The sequence below is a fragment of the Rattus rattus genome, chromosome 4, assembly GCF_011064425.1.
Source record: "Rattus rattus isolate New Zealand chromosome 4, Rrattus_CSIRO_v1, whole genome shotgun sequence".
Taxonomy (NCBI): Eukaryota; Metazoa; Chordata; class Mammalia; order Rodentia; family Muridae; genus Rattus; species Rattus rattus.
The window spans coordinates 161,975,757-162,002,863 of NC_046157.1; the positions used below are offsets into that span (position 1 = coordinate 161,975,757).

At 45.6% G+C, this 27,107-nt stretch overlaps 1 protein-coding gene across 2 annotated transcripts in view; it reads right to left on the minus strand.

Annotated features, from left to right (window-relative positions):
- Asb18 (ankyrin repeat and SOCS box containing 18) overlaps nucleotides 1–27,107 on the minus strand; it is a 62,574-nt gene that overhangs the window by 23,416 nt on the left and 12,051 nt on the right. Inside the window, exons 2-3 of one of the 2 annotated variants that reach the window (XM_032899613.1) lie at nucleotides 18,324–18,446; nucleotides 15,504–15,771 (exon numbers count right to left, since the gene is read on the minus strand). In XM_032899613.1, coding sequence (XP_032755504.1) covers nucleotides 15,504–15,771; nucleotides 18,324–18,446 — 391 coding nt within the window. The remainder of the gene's footprint in view (nucleotides 1–15,503; nucleotides 15,772–18,323; nucleotides 18,447–27,107) is intronic. The other variant, XM_032899615.1, reaches the window with a different exon arrangement.

Consider the following 27,107-nt stretch of genomic DNA (forward strand, 5'->3'; position numbering starts at 1 on the left):
TCCAGTTCCTAAGAGCCACTCAGCCATCCCTGCGCAGGCAGCTGCTGGTCTGATTTCTCTCAGTGACTACTTTTGTCTTTCTGAGGATCTGTCATGGTTTTGATCCTGTCTTTGCACCCACATTGCTTTGCATACAAAGTAAACGACTCCTGTCTTTACTATGTGGTCCTAATCAATTGTCCAGGCAGACCACATTTTAAATACAGCCTTCTCCTGTTAGTGGTCACAGGCTTTTGGGTGTCTGGACTTTTCAGTTATTCTAAAGAGAACTCCCGCCATCATTTGTGTATGCATCTTCCTGCGTATGCATCTTCCTGCAGGTATGTGTCCTCATTTCCACTTGTCTGACAAGTGGATAATGAGTGGTCCCATATTTAATATCATAAGAAAATGGCAGTTTTCCAAAGAAACTGTAGCATTCCACACAACAACCAGGGCTTTGTTTGTTTTGAATTGTAATCGGCATGAAACAGAGACTATTTTACTTTGGTTTTAAGTTGCATTTCCTTGGCAACCAGTGTGCTTTATGAAGCGTCTCCCAAGGCTTTGGTCTAGAGGACGAGCTTTGATTATCCCTGGTTTCTAGTAATAAGATGCTATCCGGGAAGTTTACTGCTTAGTTTTGCCAACTTGACACGAAGTAGAGAGAATAATCAGGGAAGGGAGAACCTCAATGGAGAAAAATCCCTCCTTCAGATTGGCTGGTGGGCAAGGCTATGGGGGCATTGTCCTGTTCAATGATTGACATGGGAAGGCTCAGCCCACTGTGGGTGGGGTCAATCTGGGCTAGTCTTGGGTTGTATCAGAAGGCAGTCTGAATAAGCTTTGAGAGAAAGCCAATACGCAGTGCTCCCCCATAGCTCCTGCCTTGAGTTCCTGCCCTGACTTCTTTCGGTGATGGGCTGTAATCTTTAAGCTAAGCAAACCTCCTCAGGTTGGTTTTGCTCAGCATTTTATTCCAGCAACAGAAAGCAAACAAGCCGGGCAGTGGTGGCCTATGCTTTTAATCCCAGCACTGGGGAGACCGAGGCAAGGGGATCTTCTCTAAGTACAAGCCAGCCTGGTTTACTGAGTTCAGGACTACCCGGAGAAACCTTGCCTCAAAAACAAAGCAAAACAAAACAAAACAAAAATCAACCAACCAATCAGTCCAAAACAAACAAACAAACAAACAAACAAATACCCAACCCAAACAAACAACACAGGGAGAAGCAGAACACGGAGGACCTCTGCTTGTGGAGCCCTCAAGGGGCAGCTCGGGCTGAGCCTGGGTGGAACAGGATTGGATATTAATGATGGAGATGTGTGGAATTACTTTGGGACAGAGGCAGGGTTTGGTGAGGGGATCTTTCATCACTGCCTGCACACCGCTTGTTTGTCTCTGGGTTCTGATTCTGCCAGTATCACCATATGGGCACAGCACTGGCCCCTTTGTCCTTCAGTTCCCTAATCTTTAGACTGGGCATGGTCATGTCTTTCAGGGCCACGAGGGTGAGTACTCAGAAATGACAGAGTTCTCCAAATAACAAGTCACCAAGTGGGGCACTCTGGGACCACTTTCTTGACTATTTCTAAAATGCCTTACATTTATGTTGATTGAGACTTTCTTCCTCTCTACTTGATGGCCACAGGGGCGGGCTGCTTACTGGATCCCGTACTGGTGCCCACAAACTGGGCGAAGCCTCTGCCGCTAGGTGGAGGCTATTGGTGTTGGAGTCCGAGTCTGAGCCATTGTCCCTGCTGACGTCCTGAGCAGAGCAGTTTTGTTTGCTTGTTATTAAGTTTCAGAGATGGCAGGGCAGTTGCTCCTCCATAGGTGTAGGTCCCACAGCCACAGGCTGAAACAATTGTGGATTGCAAAAATTTGAATAAAGATTTCATCTGTCCTGCGCATGTGCAGATCTCCTCTGTCCTGCGCATGTGCAGATTTCCCTGTGGCCACTGTCTCTAAACAGCACATCACGCTAATGGTTTACACAACACTTGCATTGCGTTAGACATTCTAAGAATCTAGAGGTGAATTAAAATATCCTGGCGAATATTAAACTTTGAGGCCTTTCCATGTTTCAGACTTTATTGAGCATCTTCAGATTCTGGGTACCCATGGCGCTCACCCTGCATGGATACTGAGGGATGCCTGCCCGCCATTTCGGTCTGCTCAGATAGTTCCACCTGCCGGGCTGGAACTGGAGCAGAATTGCCTAATGATTTCCTTCAATGATGTCAACCCCCGACCTGAATTGGCTGCGTTCACGTGTCCAATTCTGACTTATGAATTAGTTATCTTCCACTTAGTACTGACACACCCGGAACAAGAAAGTGAGTCAGTGTGCTTCTTGTTAATATATTTCACGGAGGAAGCAAGCCCTCTTGACTTTGCTTCAATCAAGGTAGGGCCAAGATCATGGACTCTGGAAACCATTGATGGTTTTTTTTTTTTTTTTTTTGGTTTTTTTTCGGGGCTGGGGACCGAACCCAGGGCTTTGCGCTTCCTAGGCAAGCGCTCTACCACTGAGCTAAATCCCCAACCCCGATGGTTTTAATCACTGAGAATCTATATATGGTCGGGGTTGGGGGTGTACTCTGATAACAAACAGGGCGATGCTAGCATGCAGCCTGGGTGGGAAACAGGAACTTTACTGAAACTTTTCTTTTTTGGAAAAGAAAGTCTCTTCAAACAGCCACTAGATTAAAGGTCTCATATCTCTTTTCGTGTGCTGAATCCCGAATTCTGAAGCTTGCTGCTCCGAAGGAAGCACGGGTAGTTTTTTTTTTTTTCTTTTTAAATCTCAAGAACTCAGAGACTCAAAGGTTTTCAAGTCCTGTGCCCATGGAGAATTGCTGACTGACAGGGGATGGGGCAGAGCTGGGTCCCTTGGTATGAAGACCATTGTCAGAAGTCGGAGGAAACCAAATGGCTCCGTATGTGGGTCATCGACCTTCTCGCTACTGTGAAGTAAAAAAACATTAAGGATGACCTAAAATTGACTATGTATTAAAGATCCCAGAGAAAGTAGCTCTTTCTTGTCGAAACGACAGTGTTTATACTCCTGGAAGCCAGACCTCCTCGGAGTCCTGCCTTTAGAAGGACTCTTTGGAGCAGAAAGGCCTAGTCACACCCTCAAGTCCCTTCTGACATCTATTAACTTTTTATCCATTAAGGAAGTGGGCTATGTTATTGTAGAGGTGTTCAGTGGGATCGCCAGCGTTCTCAGTGTGATCGTTGACATTGGAGGGGCTCTAAGTCAGCTGTTTTCGTAGTTCTTCCTGAAATTCTGATTTATTTATCATTTAACTAAAACTGCTTTGCCTCGGCCCCATGAAAAGGATCTAAATGATAACAAACTCCCAGATGAATCGTCCAAAAGGAAGGTTTCACACAGAGAGAAATGGAAGCGGAAGTGACCCAAAGGAAACAAGAGGAAAGCAGGGGAGGGGTGAGGGTGTGGGGGGTGAGGGGTGGAGGGTAGGAGGAGAGGGATCTTGACTAACACCATCATGACCTGAGTTGTGTTCAGAGCCTTTGCTAACAATGCCCTAGACCTGTGTGGTATTACAAAGCACCCGGAGCAGTAAGCTAGCTAGTTTTTGTCTAGGGCATAAGCTGTGCTGTGTTACTGGTTGGCACGAGATCTCCACATCTTGTGACGTAAATGCAAACTGTTGCTTTATCATAAGGGACTCTGTCAGGGCTCACAGTAGTTTGTGCTCTGAGTAGGTCCTTAGTAAAAGACACTAATTATAAAATGAAGCATAATGGAAACTTCCTTTTATTTTAACACCTACTTCATCCTCGTAGGAGAGTTGTGGAGACAGGGCGAAGAGCTCACAGGATCCCTTTGTCCAGCTTTTCCTCAAGGTAAGGTCTTGTGTTATTATGGGGTACACGTCGTCATTAGGAAACTAACCTTGTACACCTTCATGGACTAACAGTAATGAAAGAGATGGCTGAATTTGGCTCTCCCATTTCATATCCGTGTTCTGTGCCAGAATCCAATTCAGGGTACCATGCTGCACTGGAATTCTCTAACTTTAATTCTGAGTAAGATGCAAGTAAATGATTTATGTGTGCCCTTGGAGGTATGGGGTATGGTAAATATTACATGGGAAATATTATTGAACATAGTTTCTACCAGAACATGCTATACTTGGGAATTTTATTCTTGACAAAAAAATAAAAAACAATGAAGTTCCAGAAACCAAGAAGTCACAGATAGCCAACACATGAGTAGACTAAGGGAGGAAACAACCCCCCAGCTAAATGGAAATAACGAAGTGTTTCCATCTCCATCTTCATAAATAACTATAGCAATTATGCAGCTGGCAGGAAGGTACCTGACTGCAGGTAGACCCATGCAGTAAGTGTGGATGAAAAATGAGGGGTGTGTGTGGAACCAAGAGGGGGACAAAGAGCAATCCATCTTGCCTCCAATGTTGAGTGGCCCTATCCACCATGCTCCTGTTGCCATGAAGTTCTACCTTACCTCGGGACCCAAATGACTGTGAAACCAAAAGCCTTTGACACTGTGAGACCAAATGGGTCTATGTCAGATGTTTGTCCCAGTGATGGAAGGTCTACGAAGACATCTGAAGTCATAATTGTCAACACATTTCTAAAGTTGTTATGTGCGTCTAATCAATTGCTTAAAGTGAGTGGTAGAAATTCCTAAATACGGACAAGGACAAGAGGACGTCGTATTTCTTGTTGAAGAAAGGCAGGTTATAAGACAGTGGATCTGCGCAGGTAAAAGAAGGAGAAGCGGGGACGTGGGGAGAAGAGAGAAGAGTGCGAGGGAGTAGGAAAGAAGAAAGACCAAGTTGTTGGCTCAGAATTTCTTACCAGCAAAGATGCCTTTCAAACACCCAAAAGAAATAACTTTTTCAAACAGCAAACACAGACCATTCGCCAGTAGCAGACTCTCATCAGAAGAACCATTGAGGAAAGTCCTTGGAGCAGAAGAAAAATAATAATAGGAGAAGTCCTGGATTTCCACAGAGCAATGAAAAGAAAGGCTACCACAAGTAGAAGTAAAATCTTTTTTTCTATTATTTCAACATATTTAGCAGATAATTGACTGTTAAATGATAATAGCATTGAATCGTGGGATTTAAATGTATAAGTAAAGTGTACTATACCATAGGAAGAGAATGAGAAGAGATAAATGGATATCTACTGTCATATGTTTTTTATAGCATGCATTAACTGAGGTCAGACTACAATAAGGTAATGTACAGGGTAAAACCCAAAAGGAATCACTACAATAACACATGCAAAATTGTATTTATTATAGTATGCTAAAATGAATGTAAAATGAGAACACTTAGTGGAGAAGGCAGAAGAAGAAGATACAGAGACTAAAGAATAGATTTACAATTTAATTTGAGCTTAACTAGACAAAAAATTACATTAGCTGTAAATGACACAAATGCCAAATTAAAAGGAAGAGGCTTGGAGGACTACATAAAAGAATGCAAACCCACGTATAATCTACCTATAAGAAACTCACTTAAGGGCTCAGAGGCTCAGAGGTTATGCCACTGACTCCTCTTCCAGAGCTCCAGAGTTCAATTCACAGCAACCACATGGTGGCTCACAACCATCTGTAATGGGATTTGAAGCCCTGTTCTGGTGTGCCTGAAGACAGTGACAGTGTACTCACATATATAAAATAAATAATCTTTAAAAATACTCACTTAAAACATAGAGTACTCAGGTGGCAGAGGCAAGTGGACCTTTGAGTTTAAGGCTAGCCTAGTGTACATAGCAAGTTACAGAATAGCCAGGACTACATAGAGAGAGACCCTATCTCAAAAACAAAGCATAAACAATCCCAAAACTTCACAAACTGGGCATCACCGGTGGCATATGTATATTTTCTCAGCACTTGGGAGACGGAGGCAAAGAACCAGACGTTCAAGCTTATTATTGGCCACATACTGAATCTGAGGGCAGCTAGGATATGCGAGGCTCTGTCTGAGAACAAACAAACGAGCAAACAGTTAAAATTGAAGGCTGATTCAAATGGTTAGCAAGCATCTATCTTAATATTTCCTTTTTTCTCTCCCTTGCCATGGATGAGACCTTAGGTTTGTGTCTAACAAATACTCTAAGGAAAAAAGTTACAGAAGGGTTTCTTTTCTTTCTTTTTTTTTTTTTTTTTTCTTTCTTTCTTTTTTTTTTTTTTTTTTGCCAGTAGGTCAATAAAATTGCTACTTCTTCCTTGCTAGCAGACTTTGTTGTTCTCTTGGCCTGCAAGCTTTGAAATAAGTTGCTACACTAGAAAGAACTATGTAGCAAAGGTTACGGTTTGAATGAGTTTCTCCAAGATTCACCTTAAATTCAATTCTTAATGGAAAAGAATGAAGAGGAAATGGATGGATTCAGGAAGTGATTAGGTCTTCAGCTCTCTGTGGTTACAGACGCAAGCAGTGCTCATAAAAGGCCTGGAGGGAAGGGAGTTCATTGCTTCCGTATCTTCTGCCTCTTGGGCCACAAGGGTATGCACCTGCAAAGTTCAATGCTGGAAGCAGAGAGAGCTCTCACCAGATCTGCATCTGCTCGTACCGCCATCTCGGACTTCTTGTCTCACCCTCAGAAATGGGGGAAACAGCTATGTGTGATTTGTAAACTACCCAACCTAAGGCATTTTGTCATAGCAGCAGGATTGGATCGGCCAGTAAGGAGTTGAATTCACCCACAGTCAATGGAAAACGGAGACCTTCAACCCAGCAGTCCTTAAGGAATTGAATTCTGCCAGTAACTGCATGCATGGGCTTGTCCATGGGTTTTCTCTGGTTGGGCACTCAGACCAGAGTGCAGGCTTTCATGTCACTTACAAGGTGATGGTCTCTTGAGAAGCCTAAAAGCAGAAAACCCAACAAAGCTGGGGCCGAACTCCTGACTCACGGAAATTGTGGCATAATAAATGGGTTTTCAAAAAGTCAGTTTTAATTTTCTGCATGTGAGTATCTACATGGTGTCTGTGTGCCACATTCATTCCTGGTGCCCATGGAGGTGACAAGGAGGAATTGGGTCCTCTGGAACGGAACTTAAAGATAGCTATGAGCCACTATGTGGGTAAACTGAATGAGGTTTCTCTAGTGGAGCAGTCAGTGTTCTTAACCGCTGAGCCACCACTCCAGCCCTTAAATGTGCTTTTTGAATTCTGTTTGTGCTAATTTCTTACACAGTAGTAGCAGAACCACTGAGACATAAATGCCAACACTAGTCAGGACAGCCATATTGTTACCAGAGCAGCTATTTTAAATTATTATTTTTCTTATTTTTAAATTTTTATTAATTAAAATTAAAAATGAATTTAATTAAAATGTAATGATACCATTTCCCCCTCCCCTTTCTTCCATCCAGTCCATTATATGTACCCACTTCTGTGTATTCTCTCAAATTTAAATTCATGGTCTCTTTTTCTTTGTTATACACACACACAGACACAGACACACACATTTGTAAACAGTTAAATATAACCTACTCAGTTTGTACAATGTTACTTTTATATATATATAATTCCAAGGCTGGCCACTTGGTATTGGATAACCAATTAGGGGGATCATCCCTAGGGAAAACTATTTTTTCAGCTTTCAGCTTTCTAAAGTAGCTATTTTTATACCAGATAACATATACTATAGCCCAAAAAAAGATCACTAAAGATTAAGAATACCATTTCACTGGGGCTGGAAAGATGGCTCCGTGGTTCCTCTTCCAGAGGACCCATGTTAAATTCCCACTACCCACATGGTGGCTCACACCCGTCTGTGACTCCAGTTCCTAGGACATCCCCAATGCCCTTTTCTGGCCTCCATGTGCACTGCATATGCGCAGTACATAGGCAGACATTCAGGTGAACAGTAATCACACACAGAGAGTTTAACTCCCTCTTCAATGACTTGACTAGAATGAAGAAAGTGAAGTGAGTACTCAGAAGTATTGGTAGGACTAGGGGGATTTATGGGATTGGCTTTCCTATAACATTGAATCACACAACTGCCAAAGACAGGTTAAAGCGCATAGGGCATTTACCAAGAGAGACATATTCTGGATTATAAAATGAGTCTCAACGAGTTTATAAAGTCATGCGAAGTAAAATTTGCAAACACTCTTGGTTAAGTTGGGAGGTAGAGGCAAGTGGATCTTGTGTGTTTAGGGTCAGTATGATCTGTCTGAAGAGTTCCAGGTCAGCCAGGGCTACACAGTGAGATCATGTCTCAATGAAATAAGAGTAAAAATAGTATATGGGAGGGCTTGTAGTATATAAAGATAGTATATATGGGGACTTGTAGTATATAAGGATAGTATATATGGGAAGGCTTGTAGTATATAAAGATAGTATATAGGGGGATTTGTAGTATATAAAGATAGTATATATGGGGACTTGTAGTATATAAGGATAGTATATAGGAGGGCTTGTAGTATATAAGGATAGTATATAGGGGTACTTGTAGTATATAAAGATAGTATATAGGGGGATTTATAGTATATAAAGATAGTATATAGGAGGGCTTGTAGTATATAAGGATAGTATATAGGAGGGCTTGTAGTATATAAGGATAGTATATAGGAGTGCTTGTAGTATATAAGAATAGTACATAGGAGGGCTTGTAGTATATAAAGATAGTATAGAGGAGGGTTTGTAGTATATAAGGACAGTATAGAAGCGGGCTTGTAGAGTCCTGTAAGTCTACATTTGAAAAATAATATTCAAACCAATGACATCAGCATATGTTTAAATACATTTTAAAAAGATAAGCAAATGAAACTCAATACCAGCAAGAAAGGCAAACAGCAGAAAACTCTGCAGGGATCAGTGAAACAGAGAACAGAAAAATAGTAGAGAGGAGAATAAGAAAAAATACCAGAGAAGTTCAGTGAAATCACAAGACTGATGGTGGCCTGGAAAAGTCCAACATCATGGGTGAGGAAGGGTCAGTGAGATCAAAAGGGAAACTGATGGGGTGGGATGCACCCCAACATCATGAACGAGAGAGGTGATACAACAATTCACAGCCAATATTAAAAATAAGAGTCAACCTCATGGCAGCAAATTAGACCACTTAGCTGAAAGAGAAAAGGCTCTATGAAAGCTTGCTTCAAAAGAGAAATAACCTACCACTATAGGAAACAACATGAATTTATAGTTAGAAACCTCTCACCATGGAAAAGCCACACCCGGATGGCTTTGGTGGTGAACTGCACCAAATACCCGGGACAATCTAAGATCTTCTTAAAGGGTGAGGAGGAGGGATTGCTTCTCACTTGATTACTGACATTCTATCACTGAATGCACATATGGGGCGAAGATGGTATAAGACAATCATAGACTAATAACTCTCATGAAAAGAAGTGTGGGTATTTAAAAATATTATAGCAAATGAAAACCAGGTATCTATCCATTTATCCGTTCATCCAACCATCCATCCATTCATCTATCCATTCATCTAACCATCCATCCATCCATCCGTCCATCCATCCATTCATCTAACCATCCATCCATCCATCCGTCCATCCATCTACCTACCTATCTATTTGAATTGAAATAATTCATGAGTAAGTTAATCTCAGGAATGCAAGGTTGGTTCTCCCATTTCTCAGTGTTAAGACACTGACAAAGCAAGGGTCATGTGATCATTTCCACATGCATGTAAACATTTACAGTCAGGTGGTGATGGCACACACCTTCAATTCCAGCACTCAGGAGGCAGAGGCAGCTGGACCTCTGAGTTCGAGACCAGTCTGCTCTACAGAGCAAGTTCCAGGATGGCCAAGGTTATGCAGAGAAACCCTGTCTCAAAAAAACAATTTTTATTTTATAAAACTCGATGTTCATATACAGGATATGTCCATATATAATATAATACAAATTCTCAATGACCTAAGGAGTGCTCCATCTTTGAAAGAGGTGGTCTACAGAACTTCTTAATGCTGAAAGACAATGAATGCTGTGCTCTAAGACGAGGAACAAGGAGATGGACTCTTCAGCTCTTTCCTTCAGAACTATGCCGGAGGATCCAGTCAACGAAACAAGCACGAGAATGCTCGTTCAGATTGCAAAGGAAGCAAAACTGAATTTGTTTGCAGATGACGTAGTTAATTGTCTGCATAGGAATCCCATAGAATTTACAGAGTCTTTAGAGAAACCAGTGAGTCCATTGAGGCAGAAGGTGGCAAGCTCTTTATACAGAGAATAAAATAAAAATAAAAATAAAAATAAAAAATATGGCAGCCACACAAAATCAGAAATTGGAATGAAAATGCTTTCTACAGTGGCATCAAAACTATGAAATGTTAATATCTTGTCATAGTTGTGATCTAGTTCCCTTTCCACTGCTGAGATAAAACACTCTAACCAAGGCAAGGAAGGGCAGGAAAGGGTTTATTTGACTTATACTTCCAGTCACAGTCTTCCAGGAGAGGAACTCAAGAAAGGACTTAAAGCAGAAACTATGAAGGGATGCTGTTTGCTGCTCACTCACAGGGTCATGCTTGGCTGTCCTTATATGTGGACCAGGACCACTTTTGTAGGGATGATACCTCCCACAGTGCACTAGCCCCCCGCCCCTGGTAAGTTAATGGTCAAGACAGGGCCTGTATCAATTAACAGTCAAGACAATCATCCACAGACATGCCTGCTAGCCTTTGTGCGATCCCTCTACTGAGAGTTCCTTCTCAGGTGACTCTAGGTTGTGTCAAGGTGACAGTTAAAGGGCAGTAGACATGGGGGGAGGGGCGTGTTTGTGGTCAGCTCTCAAATTGCTGAGGCAGGAAGATCATGAATTTGAAGCTAGCTTGAGTTATACAGCAATACCCTCTCAAGACAAATGCGTGTGTGTGCGCATGCGTGTGCGCATGTGCGTGTGCGTGTGCATGTGCGTGTGTGTATGTACATATGAATAAGGAATAAATCTTATACAATATTTGCAAACCCCAATGCACAGAAAATTACAAATCACAGTTGAGAGAAACAGAGAGGATCTAAATAAACTGAAGGGTGGATTGTATCCAGACATTGGAAACCAAAACCTAAAGGTTTGTTTATGATGCTTACTCTCTCTACACTGATGTATATGTTCATGGCAGCCCCAGTCAAAACCGAACAGAAGTTGACCAACGGAACCAAAGATGCAAATGACATGCAAATGAGCTGCAAAACAACTTTGAAAATAACATTTGTGGGCTTAGTCTTTTTTTTTTTTTAAAGTTGAAATTTTATGTACATTGGTGTTTCGCCTCCATGTATGTCTGTGTGAGGGTGTCAGATCCTCTGGAACTAGTATTGTAGACAGTTGTGACGTGCCATATGGGTGCTGGGAATAGAATCTGTCTCCTTTGGAAGAGCAGTCAGTGCTCTTTACCATTGAGCCTCCTCTCCAGCCCCTGAGGGCTTACTCTTATCTTACGTTCTATTGCAGTTATAATAGTCAAGGCAATGTTGTATTGGGGGGACACTAGATGAATAGATAGATCCTTAAGGGAATGACTCTTCTACCCTGGCCATCTTGTGTGGCCATATTGACAAACTGTATGACTGACTGCCAAGACAGAATCTTAGTACAACATCCTGCTATCTTCTTGAATCCTTATAGGAGCCACTACAAAGCCACTTGCCTCCCTGATGGGTTCCTGTCCCTTCCTGGGTCCTGAGGAATCTTCTTTACTCATTTCCTCAGAACAGAGCTACAGACGAAAGCTGCTCAGGGGAGGGAAGCTTACATGTGGTTGCTTGCAGTGAGACATCCTTCCATTCACATGGGTGCCGTCTACCTCTTTGGTCCAGGATATGAGATAAGGACTCTGTAAAGTTACCACGGCAGCTTTTCCTCTCAGTGTTGATGCAACAAATTGGCTTGTTGGGCTATGACCAGTTAAACCAGCAAGGCTGTGTCTTATCTTGTGTGTACTTGGCAAGAGAGTCTAGAAATGATGGCAGATATGAATGACCACTTGATTAGCATATGTGTGTGTGATTGTTTGTAGAGACCAGAGGTCAACCTTGAGTGTTCTTTAGGAACTGTCCGTGTGTGTGTGTGTGTGTGTGTGTGTGTGTGTGTGTGTGTGTGTGTCCTGGAACTCACTCTGTAAAACAGACTGGCTCTGCCTCCTAGTGCTGGGATTAAGGGTGTGTGCCACCATTGCCTGGCTCCCCACCTCCTTTTTTGAACAGGGTTTTTTACTAGGCCAGAAGCCCACTGAGTAAGTAAGGCTGGTTGGTCAGTGAGCACTAGGGAACCATATGCTTTTGCCTCTCCAGGACCACGAGTATAAGTACATGTTGGAACATTTGGAAGGAAGAAAGGAAAGAAATTTCATAATTATATTATAATTTCAAGGGGTTGGGGATTTAGCTCAGTGGTAGAGCGCTTGCCTAGGAAGCGCAAGGCCCTGGTTCGGGTCCCCAGCTCGAAAAAAAAAAAAAAAAGAAAAAAAAAAATATTATAATTTCAAAAAATAAAAGAGATAAGTAAGGAAAATAAGTGCATGCCATTATGCCTGGCTTTTAAATTTGAGTACGGATGGTCAAGGCCTCAGTCCTGATTAATTGATTTTTTTGGGCAATTTGCAAAGGCAAGGGAATGGAGAAAGGAAGGGGCTTTGACACCAGCTGGTTTGACCCACTCCTGACGCAGTATTTCACACCACAGCATACCACTCAGCACGAGAAAGGAATGGTCTAAGGGGCGTACACAGCAGTATGGGCGTGCCTCAGAGTGAATACATTGAGGAGAAGAAACCAGAGAAACCCCCCTGCTGAACAGTTGGAAAAGCAAAGTCAAAAAACAAACTAGTGACTTTGCGCGTTCCTCACAACTTATTAAGAAAAGAACTCAAAATGGATTAAATTTTTTTTTTTTGAATCAACTCAGTCCTGACATATGATAGCAGGTCACAGTGCTGTGAGGTGCAACTTGCTGGGGGGATCTACAAAGTGAACTGTGATGTCTTTTGTTTGTTTGTTTGTTTTTTCCTAGACAGGGTTTCTCTGTGTAGCCCTGGCTGTCCTGGAACTCACAGAGATCCACTGCCTCCTGAATGCTGGAATTAAAGGCATGTACCATCCTGAGAGGCAGCAAAAGGAGTTTGGTTCCCTGGGATTTAGATCAGAAACAGAGGCCCACTGGGAGTTCACTGCAGGGGGCGTGGGTCTAACTCACCCTAGGCTAATGTAAAGAGTCAGCACACCCCTGCAGCCAGACTCTGCAGAACCTTTCAGGCCATTGGCAGCTTTTTGTCTAGTCCAGTTTCTGGAGAAACAAAGTAAGTGTCTGGGGTTACCTTGGCCTCAAAGTTACAACTCAAGGTAGTTACAGTCTGGGCAAAATGAATCCATACAGATCTTATTGTGGGATGACTGTAAGATTTCAGTTTGTAGACAAAACAGAGAAAACCTCTGTGAACTTGGATCAGGCAAAGAAATCATAGATAAAATAGCCCAGCACATACCCCGGAAGAGTAAATTTGGTGAATTGAACTTTATCAAAAGGAAAAACTTCTATTCCTCATAGATACTGGTAAGAGAAGAAAACAGAAGACGGACGGACAGAAGCTCACACATGGTGAGGGCCTTGTACCTTCAATGTATAAGGAGACCTTGAGGATTTAATATGAAAACAGCGAAAATTAACATCTGAGCAAAGGATCTGAAGGGATAGCTCACCCAAGAAGATATACAATGGCAGGTAAATATGGATTGAATATCTATGAATAAGTTCAGAATAACTGGGAAACAATACAGTCGGGGAAATCCAGATCGAAGCTACTTCTCTGTGCTTTACTTCTCCGTGACTTCGCGTCTCCAACTCGAATGCCCACGTGGTTAAAGGGAACGCAAAGTGTACAATAGTTAACTTCTTACTCTCATCAGATTGGCTAGCCATTGTGATGGTAGATTTATCCAAAAGTAATAAAGGTTTATAAAAAGGGTACAACTCTCTGGGATATTTTATTTGCAACAACCCCAAACTGGAAACAACCAAATGTCTTTCGTTATTTTGTCTGTCTGTCTGTCCATCAACGGCAATAAGTAGGATTCAACTCATAGCCTCACAAATACTAGCAAAGTGTCCTACCCGGAACTACATCCTTTCAGGGGTTCAAATATCTTTCTTTCAGTTAGGAATGGATAAAATACACTGTCGTGTGCCCACACCGTGAAATACTACTTAGCGTGAAAAGGGAACGGACCATGGGATATCCGGGACAACATGGACGTGTCCCAGAAGAATTATGTTGAGAACAAGAAAGTAGACAGCACATTTTTGTTGTTGATGCTTTGTTGGTTGGTTGGTTGGTTGGTGTTTTTGAGACAAGGTTCTTTTGGGTAGCCCTGGCTGCCCTTGGACTCACTCTGTAAAGCAGGATGGCCTCCAAATCAAGATGCTGGGAGTCGGAGGGCCCCTCAGGCACCTCCACTCCGGACCTGGCGCCTAGCATCCCTGCCTGCTTGCTGCTCCAGGCAAGGCAAGGGGTGGAAGACCCTGGTAATTTTGGGCAGGTGGAGAGCAGCAGACTCCAGCGAGATCCAACTGTGGGTGGGGCGACTTTACGTTATCACTACTACAGAGAAAGCAGCCAAGCAATTATAAAGCAAGAGAAGGACCTAGAACCTTTGAAAAGAAATGTTGGGATGACACAAGACTGACAGAAAAAAAAACCGCCAACAGTAGCACCAAGGTCGCTGGGGCCCCTTAGATCCTTTCCACCCCAGGCAGCGCGACCCGGGAGGGTGGAGTCCTTGTGGGCCTCGGAAGCTCCCGCCCGAGAAGCTAACCATTTATGTCACACTGTGACAATTATTCTGCATAAAATTATCATTAAAAACCCTAATTTTTCAGCCTCCAACCCCGCCAGTGGCCTTTTAGCATTCTTCAGCCCCGCGTCTGCAGGCCGTGATCAGAGGCTCATTACCGCGGCGTGGCGCCCCGCGCGCTCGCAATCAAGCGCTAATTAACCCGCCCGGGGCCGAGCCGGCGGGGCGGGGTCAGGGAGGGTCCAGCGGCCGGTGGGGCGGGGTTCATGGTCTGGGGATTAGGGTCAGACCTCAGACTGAGCCCAGCATGGGCCTGAAAGATCCTAGCCTGGGGCTGTGGGTCAGGATCACTGGCCTGGGAATTAGGGTCAGAATTCCAAGCCTGGGGACCAGGATCAGGGTCTCTGATGTGGAAAGTAGACTTAGGGTCCTGGGCTTGGAGACTAGGGACAGACGGATGTCTGGCCTGAGGACTAAAGTTATAATGCCAGGTTTGAGGATGAGAACACATAGATCCTGTCCTGGGGACCAGATTCAGGAAATCTCCCTTTTGGGGGATAGGGATAGACAGATACTCAGCTTAGGAAGTGGAGTCAGGGTCCCTACCTGAGTCAGTGGCCTGGGAAAGGAGCAATTATGGACCAGGGTCCAGGATCACGTGGCCAAGGGCCAGACTTGAGTCTAGGTCTGAGACCCCCTAATCTGGGTCCCTGGACCAGTCCGCGATGTGGGGGCGCTTCTTACCCAAGCGAGGCTGGTGTGCGGCATAGGTGCAGGGGTGCCAGGCCCTCCGAGCTGAGCAGATCTGGGTCTGCTCCGTGCTGGAGCAGCAGCCGAGCGCAGGCAGTATGGCTCCCGAGACAGGCCTCATGTAGGGCACCACGACCTCCCGGGCTGGCATCGGGGTCAGCTTTGCGACTGAGTAGGTGTCGTACGCAGGACTCGTGGCCGTGGGCCGCAGCGATGCACAGCGGCGTGGTGAGCTCCCGCTTGTATTCCAGGGTCCAAAGGCCTGGTAGGGAAGGGGACAGGTAGGGTATAAGGTGAATGGGGCAAAGGAAGAACGGGGCGGGGGGTGAACAGTTTGCTGAAGCTGGAGGGTGAAACCACATCTTAGAGCTAAGTACCAGGTGCATGTGTACGAGAGTCACTTAGAAGTATAGTTAGCGATGTATTCCCCAGACAGAGAGCAAAGACACAAGGAGGAAAAGACAAGATCCATGGAGAAAGAAGAGGAAGAGGTTGGAAGCGCTACAACAGAGAAAGGTTCCATTACTGTGACATAGGGACGTGGGGGGGTTGGGGAGGGACTGGAAATCTTGTCGGAATTAAAGGCCAGGAGGAAGAATGGATGGGATAGGTGTGTGTGTGTGTGTGTGTGTGTGTGTGTGTGTGTGTGTGTGTGTGTAGCATTGCTCTTTCTTGATGGATGAATGGGCAGGTGCTGTGTGTGACTTCTCTGAACACTTCTCTGCTTTCATGAAGCGGGGGCAAGGTTGTTAGTGGCCAGGAGCACCTGTGTGTGTGGGTGTCCCCTGTGAATACCATCAAGGGACAGGCACTCACATGGCGAGAGGGCTTTCTGTAATGATGGAAGAATCGATAAGGTGGCTATAATGAGCTGCCCAGGGGACCCTTTTTGAGGCCAACCTCCTTCCTGGGACCCATGCTGGGCTGTTTTGAAAGCCCACACTCATTAATTACCTACCTGCGTGTGGCTGAGAATCCTAGCCTGTCGCTTGTCCCAAAGGCCCAGCTTGGAGCTAGCTGTTTGCTCAGTGGGCAAAGTGAGGGAGGGATTGTCACCACTGGTTAAAGTGACTATACTCAGAAGCTCAGGGATTGGAAGCTGGGGGTAGAGGTCTGCCTGGGTTTGGACTCTTTTTCTAGGGAAGACAGTCTGATCATGGGATGGGATGGACCTTCCTGAGGAGAGTGGGCCCTCTGCTTTCCTCAGGGACCGTATCTTGGACCCCTACTTTGGTGCATTTACCAAGATACAGCATTTGCTTTTACTTGTCCAGAGTCTTCAAAGTTCCCAGCCTCCTCTGCTGTCTCCTCCTCCCTCCCCCAGTTCTGTATGCCCACCCCGATGAGTCAAGACTTCCTAAGTCCTAGGCTGATAATGGTCCTTTATGCCAACAAGAAACCTTAACTTCTGGGCTGGGGAGATCCCTCGGTTGGGAAAGCATTTGCTATGAAAATACAAGGACTTGGGTTTGATTGCCAGAGTTCGCATATGGTGGCCCATGCTCGCAACCCCAGTGCTGGGAGATGGAAGAACCTTGGGCCCATTGATTAGCCAGCCTAGCCTAGCAGACCAGCCTCAGGCTTGTGAGAGACTCTGTTTCAAGAGTCAATGTTTCCAGGGGCTGTTTCTGCTCTGGGGAGCCAGGTGACTGGGGAAAAATTACCACGGAATCCAGGTATCCCTGAGCCCCTGCCATCCTGGTCCTGACTGAGCTCAGGTTGTACTAACCGGAACTGTCACCATTTCCCTGGTCCTCTGCTCTCAGCAATTCTAATGTCCTGCCCTGCAGATGTGATCTGGAAAGAGTATGGAGCATAAGGGTCAAAAGCCTATGGGGTACGGGGTCTAGATTTTTGACAAGATGAAAAAGACAGGTTAAACTAACATCCTGGGGTTTGCCATTTGAGTACCCGTGAGTTCAGTGTTGGGTAGCATGTGATTTAAAAACTGAACATGGGTTGATATTCAAGCAGCTGACATTCTTGGTCTGGGACAGATGATGCCCAGAAGGTCTCACTAGGAGCTGGTGGTTGACACCTTCCAGTCAGCAGGCTTCATGCTTGTTACAAACAGGACAGCTCTTTGGCAGTGTTTGGGTAATTCCCTCTTGCTCGTGAAAGGATTAAACAGAAACGTGTTGGTAAAGAGCCAACTTTCCACATTCTTAGCCTGCTAGAGCTCCCAGGTTAGGACTTGGGACACTGGTCACAGATCCTCACATTCCTATGGTCTGGCAGAGCTGTGGTGGGTGCCTAGCACAGGCTCTCAGCCATAAAGTCTAGGTACATCTGGATGGCCCAGCACAGAGCAGCCACATCTGAGGGTCAGGAGTGTGCCCTGACACACACAGCACAAGGATCTATGGACTTATTTCCCTTTTCTTGTTTTGAGGCTTCTCTAGGTTCCAAGAGGAGGGTCCGCTGCAAGCCGGTGGTCTTCTCTCTGTTGACACTGGGTTGTAGGATGCTGTACCCACTGCTAGTGGACTATGGTGTTCTGTGATTCACAGAACGACCTCACACAGAGCTTGGTGTCAGAGGTCAGCCTAATCTTTAGCTCCCCAGCTGCCAAGATCAACAGCTAAACCAGGGCTTTGCTTTCAAGGTAAGAGACGCATCCAACACTCTCACCCATCATTTTCCCTTTGGTATCTCATCACCCACCAGAACCAGTTTGCTTACAGACCTCCTTTGTTATAGACACTCCCCAAAGGCAGGATCTGTGGGTTCTCCCTTCAGGAAGGATGCACACATTTCCACAGGGTTAGTAGAAGCTTAAAGTGGCACAGTAGAGCTTTAGAGGAACCAGGGTACCTGAGAGCCCAAAGGTGGCCAGGGATGTCACCTGCCATTCTGTCTCTTCAGTACTGATCTCGAACACCACGTTGGCATCCCAGAAGCACTGGTCCGTGAGGGACTGAATATGGTCCAGGTCTCCTGCCACCAGCGCAGCGTGGAACTCAAGCTCAGGAGTCCCAGCTCTGATTTGAGGCTCTTTGCTCATCTTCTGGAAGATCGTCAGTTTTCTTCCGGCTGGCTCTGGTTGTCTCTCCATCACAGGGCGACTGATTTCAGAATGGGTTCTTCAGCAGGGGAAGACGGCCTTACGGAGAGTGGGCTATTTCTATTGTCATTACTCCATTGTCCTCCACTTGGAGCCCTGTGACAGTGTATTTATAACTCCTATGGGCTCTGATGTGATAATGGTTACTTGATACGACCACGGTCATGTGACCACCGAGATATCACCGTGTTCTCTCACCCATGTGATTGTATGGATGATAACCCCAAAGGGGGAAAAAAATGCTTCTTCCTGTCTTTGAGCTGCTCTGCACAGGCAGAGTCAAAGGCAGACACCAGCTACACGCATTCCACCTGACGGACAGGCCGGGCAGTTCTTTTATTTACTGTTTGGTCAGGCGACCCCAGCCACACACGAGGACTGGCGCCAAGGTCTAGAAAGCGGCCAAGGTCATGCAGTGCTTGGCAGGGTTAGATTCTCTGAAAGGAGGCTGTGAGGAGTCATTGTACAACACTGTGGTGGGGAAGCCGAAATTGTAGTGGAGAGCTCAGGATGTTGGAGATGCCAGGATCACTGGATGCCCACAGAGGAGGGTTTCAGACACAAAGTAGAGCTGGCCCAAGAGGACCAATGTGTCCTGCAAACAGCAGAGCTGGAGGGTGGGACTGGAGCTCGGGCAGCAGATAGGGGTCTACAGGATGTGGTATTTGGTCCTGCTTTGGCCTGGTCCTACATCGTATGCCTCCCTTCCTCCCTTCCTTTCTTCCTCCCTTCCTTCCTCCCTCTCTCCCTTCTTCCCTTTCTGTCCTTCGGACTGGGGGATGTTTACTCTGTGCCATTGGATATTGGAAGAAGGAGACTTGCTTTTACAGAGGCTCGAAGTTAAGAGCTTGTCTTGAGGGCACGTGAGTTGGCTCGGCAGATAAATGCTGGTTCGATCCACCTGACAGCCCTGAAACCCCAGGAAGGTAGACAGAGAGAAGCGACTCCACAAAGTTGTCCTCTGACCCCCACATACTCCCTGACTCACAAACACAATCTGAGTCTCAGATGAGAATCTGAATTAACTTGAGGTTAGTCTGGGTCAATCTCTGTCCTGTGGTGTGTACGCACGCGTGTAGGTATGTGCGTACATGTGCGAGTTAATGATTACTCGCCGTTTTATTTCTAGAGTCAGTGTCTTTCCACTGAATTCAGAACTCACTAATCTAGCTAGTGTAGGTAGCCAGCTTACCTGGGCTATCCCCCTGCCCCATCTCTGCTTTCTCAATACCAAGATTGCATGCAGCCCTCATGCCTGCCCGGTTTTTCTGTGGGCATCTTGGGGATCTGAACGCAAGATCCTCCACTTGTGTGGTAAATGTTTTATCCACTGAGCCAGTTGCCCGGTCCTGGACTTTTGAGCAGAACTGGGACTATTAGAGACCGTGGGGGAATTTCAGAAATGAACTAATTACCCTTTGCATCATGAGATGAAAATGAAGCTTTAGGCTCAGAGGTGGAATATTATGATTGGAAACGACACACTCGGGGGTCGGGCTGACAAGGGGTGGAAGGAACTGCAACAACATTCACCGTTAGCGTGACTAGATTCAGAGTCAGCATGGATACAAACCGCTGGGTGTGTTTACAAGGGCGTTTCCCAAAAAAAAATTTAACTGAGGTGGGAAGGCCACCCTCAGTGTGGGCAGCACCATCCCACTGGCTAGAGTCCCAGAGAGGGTACAAAAGGAGAAAGTGATCTGAGCACCGGCATTCATCTCTCTCAGCCTCCTGGTTGTGGGGAAAAGACATGAGCAGCTAGTTGTTCCAGGCTCCGGCATCCACAATGGGGTCACCTTTATTGACAGAACTTCCCTGATATGAAGACTGTGCCTACAAACTTGGAGCCTAAACACTTTGTTACCCTGATGACAAAGACAACATGCCGACCTGTCTTTGCTCTTGTTACAGACCGGAGGTATGGGCACAGGTGGGGGTGTGTGCATAGGCTGACCCAAGGGCTGGAGCCTGCTAGGACTCACAATTGCTCCACAGAGGAAGGCCTCAGGTTATGTTAGATGTAGAGGGACATGGCTGTCTGTCTGTCCTTCAGGGATGCCTTTGTATAGGTAGATAAGGGATGCTCGCAGTGTAGAGAGGCAGAGGGCTCACTGGTGAGAGATAGTGCAGCTGGAGAAGGGGCTTGGCCAGGAGTCCCCGCCCCCATACACCCTGACAGTCCAGCAGCAGCGTGTGCTTCCGGTTCTTCTTTTCTTGGAGTGTAGGCACTGCACCATCTCATTTTCCTCAGATGGACTGTAATCAGATCCACTTCTAGAAGGCTCCAGCATAGCTGCAAGATGAGGCAACTTGAACTCGCCCCTCACTTTAAATCGGAGGATGTTTTCCAACCTGTTATAATCTGTCATTGGATGTGTTTAAGAGGGTCAGAGGTTGAGTCTGGGGACAAAATGAGCTGTGCTCTAGGCTAAATTTAGTTTCCCTCATGTTTTTGTTCCCTCAGTGTCTGAGCTGGAATTCAGTAGCCAGGGAGTAGGGCTTTAAAAAGAACTCCTGGTGGATGGGGCACCCTAGCAAGTGGGACATGAAGAGCCTGGCAGAGAGCTGGGTAATAATGTTTAATAATAATAATAATAATAATAATAATAATAATAATAAATTATTATATAATGAGAACAGAAGCACTGTTGACTATTACATTAAATAAACAAACCAACCCACCTAGAAAGCAACCCATTCATTAGCTAACTGAACATGGTTACATTTTAGGGTACCCTGTAAGATTTTGGGAGTTCAGAGATGAAAATCCCATCTTTGGGGGTCACACAGGACAAGAAATCTGTATTTGGAAGACCGCAACAGGAGCCACTTAGTCTTCCTCCCCAAAGTGGTGAGGCGTCCCTCTGGTGTTTGAGTGACACTCCTTTCTGACCAGGTACTCTGGGTTAGGCTCCCCAGCCCCCTCCACCTCTAAATGACCCTACCCATGCTTGCTTGGCCTGGCCAGGTGTACCCACTTACTCATCTTCAGCCTTTTCAACTCAGTCAGAATCAATGTGCAGCCCCGAGATTCCACTCCGGTTTTGCCAAGTCTAGTGCATGAGGAAACCCAGCTTCCTTTAAGTGTCAATTTGTGTATAAGTTGCCGAAAATCGGTCAGAACTTGAGGAACTGCGGTAAAACAGAGGGACCAGAGACCACGGTTTTACCTTTCAAACAGAGGATAAATTGAGATTCCTTAAACTAGCAGACAGATCTGGAAAAGCCCGGAAAAGATTAGGAAAAAAGACAAAACAGGGTGTCAGCTGTAGATCTGGGGGGTCAGTAAGGAGCCAATTGGGTGAGTGGGACAATGTGTGGCTTGTGATGTGATTGTCACTGTGCAGCGGGGTGAGGATTCACGGTGAGAGCGATTCACAGTGGAGAAGCACCCCACAGGAGGCCTCAGAGCAGTGCTTGATACTTTAGTTGCAAAATAGAATCACCGGACGAGCTGTAAACGCCAGGATGGCAGGACCCCAGCTTGAAGACTTGTGCTATGCTGGGCTGCATGCAGCCTGAGTGTCGGGATCACTAGGAACTGTCCGAGGGCTTCTACCTGCAGCCAGGTTGAGACCACGCTCAGCTAGGGACCCTGCAGATGCTGCCTTGAGGTGATCTGTGTGAATGTACGGAGGGGAAGCATGATGCAATCCAGCTCCAAATGGTCTCAGCTGGCCAGAGCAGTGCCTGATTCAGTGACCCAAGCTGGCAGGCAAAATCCAGGACCCTGTTTCTCGTGACTCGAACTTCTGCTCACTGTCTGGGTCCTCTTGATTATGGCTCTAGAGGCTCCGCTTTCTTGTTGGCCAGCTCAGAGGTAGTTAGTGCCAAAGGCATACTGATGTTTGTACCCAAATTTAGGTGACACAGATGGAACAAACTCTCTGGGGTTATTTTAAACCATCAAAGCATGTCTGTGGAGAACCGACGTGTGTCAGCGAAGGGTCAGTTCAAGTTCACTTACTTTGGCTTTCAGAACCCCGAGGCATTCCTGGAGTCCTCGAGCAACTGTGTGCCCACGGACCCCTTTGATCTCTGTTAGAGGTTGTGCACATCGGGTTCTGCCTCAACCCTGCCCACAGTTGGTTAGATTTTTCTTGGCTAGTATCTTGTTTCTCAGTTAGGTTGCTAATTAAACATTTATTGGCATTAGCAGTTATACTGAGGATGGGAGTGGGGGTCATCACACCTCACATGGCCTTAGGACACTGTTCTCTTCAGTTCCTCTTCCTGTCTGAGTCTCTGGTGTTACCGTGAAATCTTCCCCCTTCTCTTGCAAGTGAGGTTCCGTGGGTGCTGTGGCCGGGGAGCTGATCCTACCTAGAAATGCTTCCTGAATGCTGTTCTCTCCTGGAGATAGAAGGTTGCTAATGAATTTCATTTGTCCCACTTCGGTACTACTTTGTTCGCATGGTAAACTCTGGCAGGGTGCTAAACACACGGGAAGGCAGAGTGTGGAGTGAATGGATGGGGAGGAAGGGAAAATCTAAGCAGGCGGGGCGGCCCAGCTTCTGTCTGAATTGCAGAGGAGCCATTTCTCCACCCTTGAGCCAGTGGTAACTGAACCTGAGTGTCATATCAGAGAGACATTTGAGATTTAAATAATAAGTATGATGCTTTGTCTACAGGAGGGATAAAAATTAGTCTTTCCTAACTAATTGTGTCTCGTCATGGAGAGCTAGAGCTAATGATATATATATATATATATTTATAATAAAATACAATATATTGTATGTAATTTATATACACATATAATTATATATGATTTATATATACAACGATACATATTTATAAAATATATATTTATATTAATATATTTTTTTGCCTATGGATCCAGTGAGATGATGGTGAATTCCATCCCGAAATGGCCACAGGTTGCACACAGGATGGCGTTTGAGGGATGATTCCTATCATCATGGTGTACCAAGATCTTGTTTTCCTGCATCTGAGCTGACATATGATCATGTTTCCCCTAATGGCATGTGAATATTTGCACTCTCGGGACTTTGTAGAACAAAGGTCTGAATGCTGGGCTGGTGGCTTGACGACATGGCCAGCCTCTTTCTCTTCAGTAGCCACTTTCTGTGTGTCCCAGGCAAGAGGAAGAGCTTCTGAAGCAGCAGGACACCCTTGTCATTTTCCCATGCTCTTGGAGTCAAACCAAGGCTTGGCTTCCTTCCTGGGCCCCTGGAAAGTGCCTGGCTCCCTGCTGGGGTCAAGTGTCCCGATAAGTGACAAATTGAAGGGGCAAGAGGCCAGTCTGCAGTACACCAGAGTCTTTGCAGGTTCTCTTAAATATACTCATTTGTATTGCTGGCCCAATCAGTGTGCCCCTTTTATAAATGGCCATTGTGGTGGTTTGAATGACAAATGTCTCCCATAGGCTCAGGTATTTAAACAGTCCCCAGTCAGTGCTGCAGTCTGGGGAGGTTATGGAACCTTGAGGACAAGGAACCCTACTGCGGACCTCCATCACTGGGAGTGAGTTTTGAGAGCTTATAGCTTCCCCCCAGGTCAAGCTTGCTTTCTCAGCATCCTGTGTGACCTCACAGCTTCCTGTTCTAGCTGCCCATGGCCACACTATCCCTCCCCATCATCACAGCATGCAACCTTTGGAGCATAAGCCCAGATACAGTGCTTTTGGCCATGCCATTTTATCACAGCAGCAGAAGAGTATCTAATACACCTTCTAGATTCCTCTGGACCCTAGGCTGACGGTGTCTCTCCCAATATCCTCACAGCTGCAGGCAGGATCCTGGGCTTCGTTCACTACCCTTTCCTGATCATATTCTCTCTGGCAACTTCCGAAGGCTGCCTGCCTTCATACCACATTCCGCTTTTATCTTTATTATTATTGTTTTAAATAGGAAGTCTGGCAGGTACGGAAAGCTCTCTAATGGACTTCCGGGACACATCTAGCCAAGTTAGTCACACAGACATTAATACGAAGAATGTCAAAGTGCCTTAACCTCCCCTCTGCATGACAATGTGAACACGGCACACCTCATTTAACAAAACATTAAAACATTTACTTCCTCAGATCAAGTGTATCTATTAATAATGACTTAAATTATCTGTACCAATTTCACATTATTAAGAAATCTCATTTCCATCGTGCGGAGGAACGCAATACAGGGGGGAGGGAACAAACTACCCCTGTAACTTATTGTTCCGATTATTTTCCCTACGTGCCACACAGCCCAACACAGACAATGTAAAGTGACAAGGTCCAGCCCTGAGCACAGCCAAAGGTCAAGCACTATGTACACGGACGGCCCATGAGTGATCTTTTGGTGCCCAGGACGAAAAGGTGCCCTTGAATGTGAGTTGCCACTGCGGCTGTGGCAAGATGGAGACACCATATATTTCTTGTGCAGGACCACGTGGCAACGACTCTGGCAGGACATTTATAGATCACGGGGACAGTGCCGGAGAGAGCCTATCACAGAGCATTCCATGCCCAAGGAGGCCAAGTTTTCTTTGCAACTGTCCTGGGGATTTAATGACACGGTGAAATTGCAGCTTCTGCCTCTTGAGACAAATTGCATGCTCAGCCTGATTGTTTTCTATGAAGCTCACACAGGGAGCGGGATGCTGCTCTCTTGAAGTTGGTTTGGCCTGATTGTTGTGCTGATCGAGCTCCGTGGCCCTGTTTGAAACCAGAAGTTCCTGGGGTTACCTTCCCAGCCTTTTACAAAGGGCCAAGTAAAGCCAATTTCACGTGGTGAGTGGAAGATTCTTTGGACTTTATTGAAAGGTGTTTTGTTTTGGTCACATTTATTTATTTACTTAATGTGTGTACATACATAGGTATGCAGATGTATGGTTTCCAATAAATGCATGTGCCAAGCAAGCACTAGGAAACAGAGGAAACATTTGAGACTCTATTCTTTGCTTCCATCAGGTGGGTCCCAGGGGTAGATCTCAGGTTGTCAGATTTAGAGATAAGCATTTTTATCACTGAGCCATCTTGTCACTCCTAGACTTAGTGGCAAAAAATTGAACATTGGACAGGAGAATTATATAAACTAAACGAATAGTAGACCCATGTAATATCCAAATTTACTAATTTAAAGGGTTAGCTGTTTGCCTGGAGAGGTGGCTCAGCAAGTCGCTGGCAAGCATGAGGACCCGATTCAGACCCCTGATTCCCACGTAAGTGCCTCCCTGGCGGGCATGGCCAACTACCTGGACTCCCAGTGCAGAGAGGGGATTCTTCAGCTCTGGGTTCGATCAAGAGGAAAGTCTGCCTCAAAATGTGAAGTGGCAAGAAATCAAAGGAGACAGCTATCATCAACTTCTGACCTCCACATGCACTCACACCTGCACATAGGCTCCCACACACAGGTGAGCATACAGACACATGTATACATGTGGAAAACATAAGTTAGGGCCGGAAATGCAGCCCAGTTGACAGAGTACTTGGGTAGCATATACCAAGGCTGGGGTTCATGCCCCAGCACCACATAAAACGGTTCAGTGGAGTGTGTCTGTAATCTTAGCATTTAAGAGGTAGAGGAGAGAGCACTGGCAGTTCAAGGTCATTCAGGTTCATAGTTCAGAGTCATCCTCAGTTACATAGTGAGCTGGAGGCCAGCCTGAGCTAAATGGGACCCTACCTTAACAAATACAATGTCAACTAAAAAGTTTTCTTGCTTGTTAAATCACAAAAGAGTTTCTTAGAGAACTGGGTTTTGGAAGTCTGTTGATGAGGATAGAGGGTTCAGTTCTGCTGGACTGGAAGTGCACACGTATGGAGCTAATGTATAGAAAGCATTCTACAGTGACTAAAAGCACATGGACAGACAGTGGGAGCCCCTGCCTTGAGGGATTGCGCGTTTAGAGGGAGCTAGACAAAGCAGCCATTAGCAGCAACTGGAATTACATCATCAGAGACCTAAGTATTTGTGCTTTGGGTACCTCAGGCAAGGTAAGGTAAGATAAGCTGGAGGCCACAGCAGGCACCTTCCAAAGGTGGCATCTTAACAGAGCATTGGGGAAATGGTATGTAGGGATGATCTCTTCTGCATCGTGTAAAAGCATCTCCTGTCAATAAAAATCTGACACTCAATAAACTGAGGCAAGTTTAGAAGGTCTGACGTCCAGCAGAGAGAGAGGAACTCTGGGTAATACAGAGAGATTCGCACACACAGGGAGATTCGCCACCCAGACTCAGAGGAAGTTGGACATATAAAACTGAGAAGAATTAGCCAGTCATGTGGCAGACAGACTAGTATAAACGAGTTAATTGAGTTATGAGCTAGTTGGGGAACAAGCCTAGCTTAAAGCCTTATTTCATAACTAAATAAGCCTACATGTAGTTATTTGGGAACTGAGGCAGGGGTGGAAAAGCCTATGGTTACACTGGTGTGCTTCTTTCTTGGGTGTATGTTTCCTCCCTGCAGGGGAGCAAACCCCATTATTCTTGGTTGAGAAGGAGGCACAGTGCTATAATGCCTGGGAACGAAGGTGCCATTTAAAAGGTTGCACTCTGGAGTCCAGATTGAAAACTAGCCAGCCTAATAGAGGGC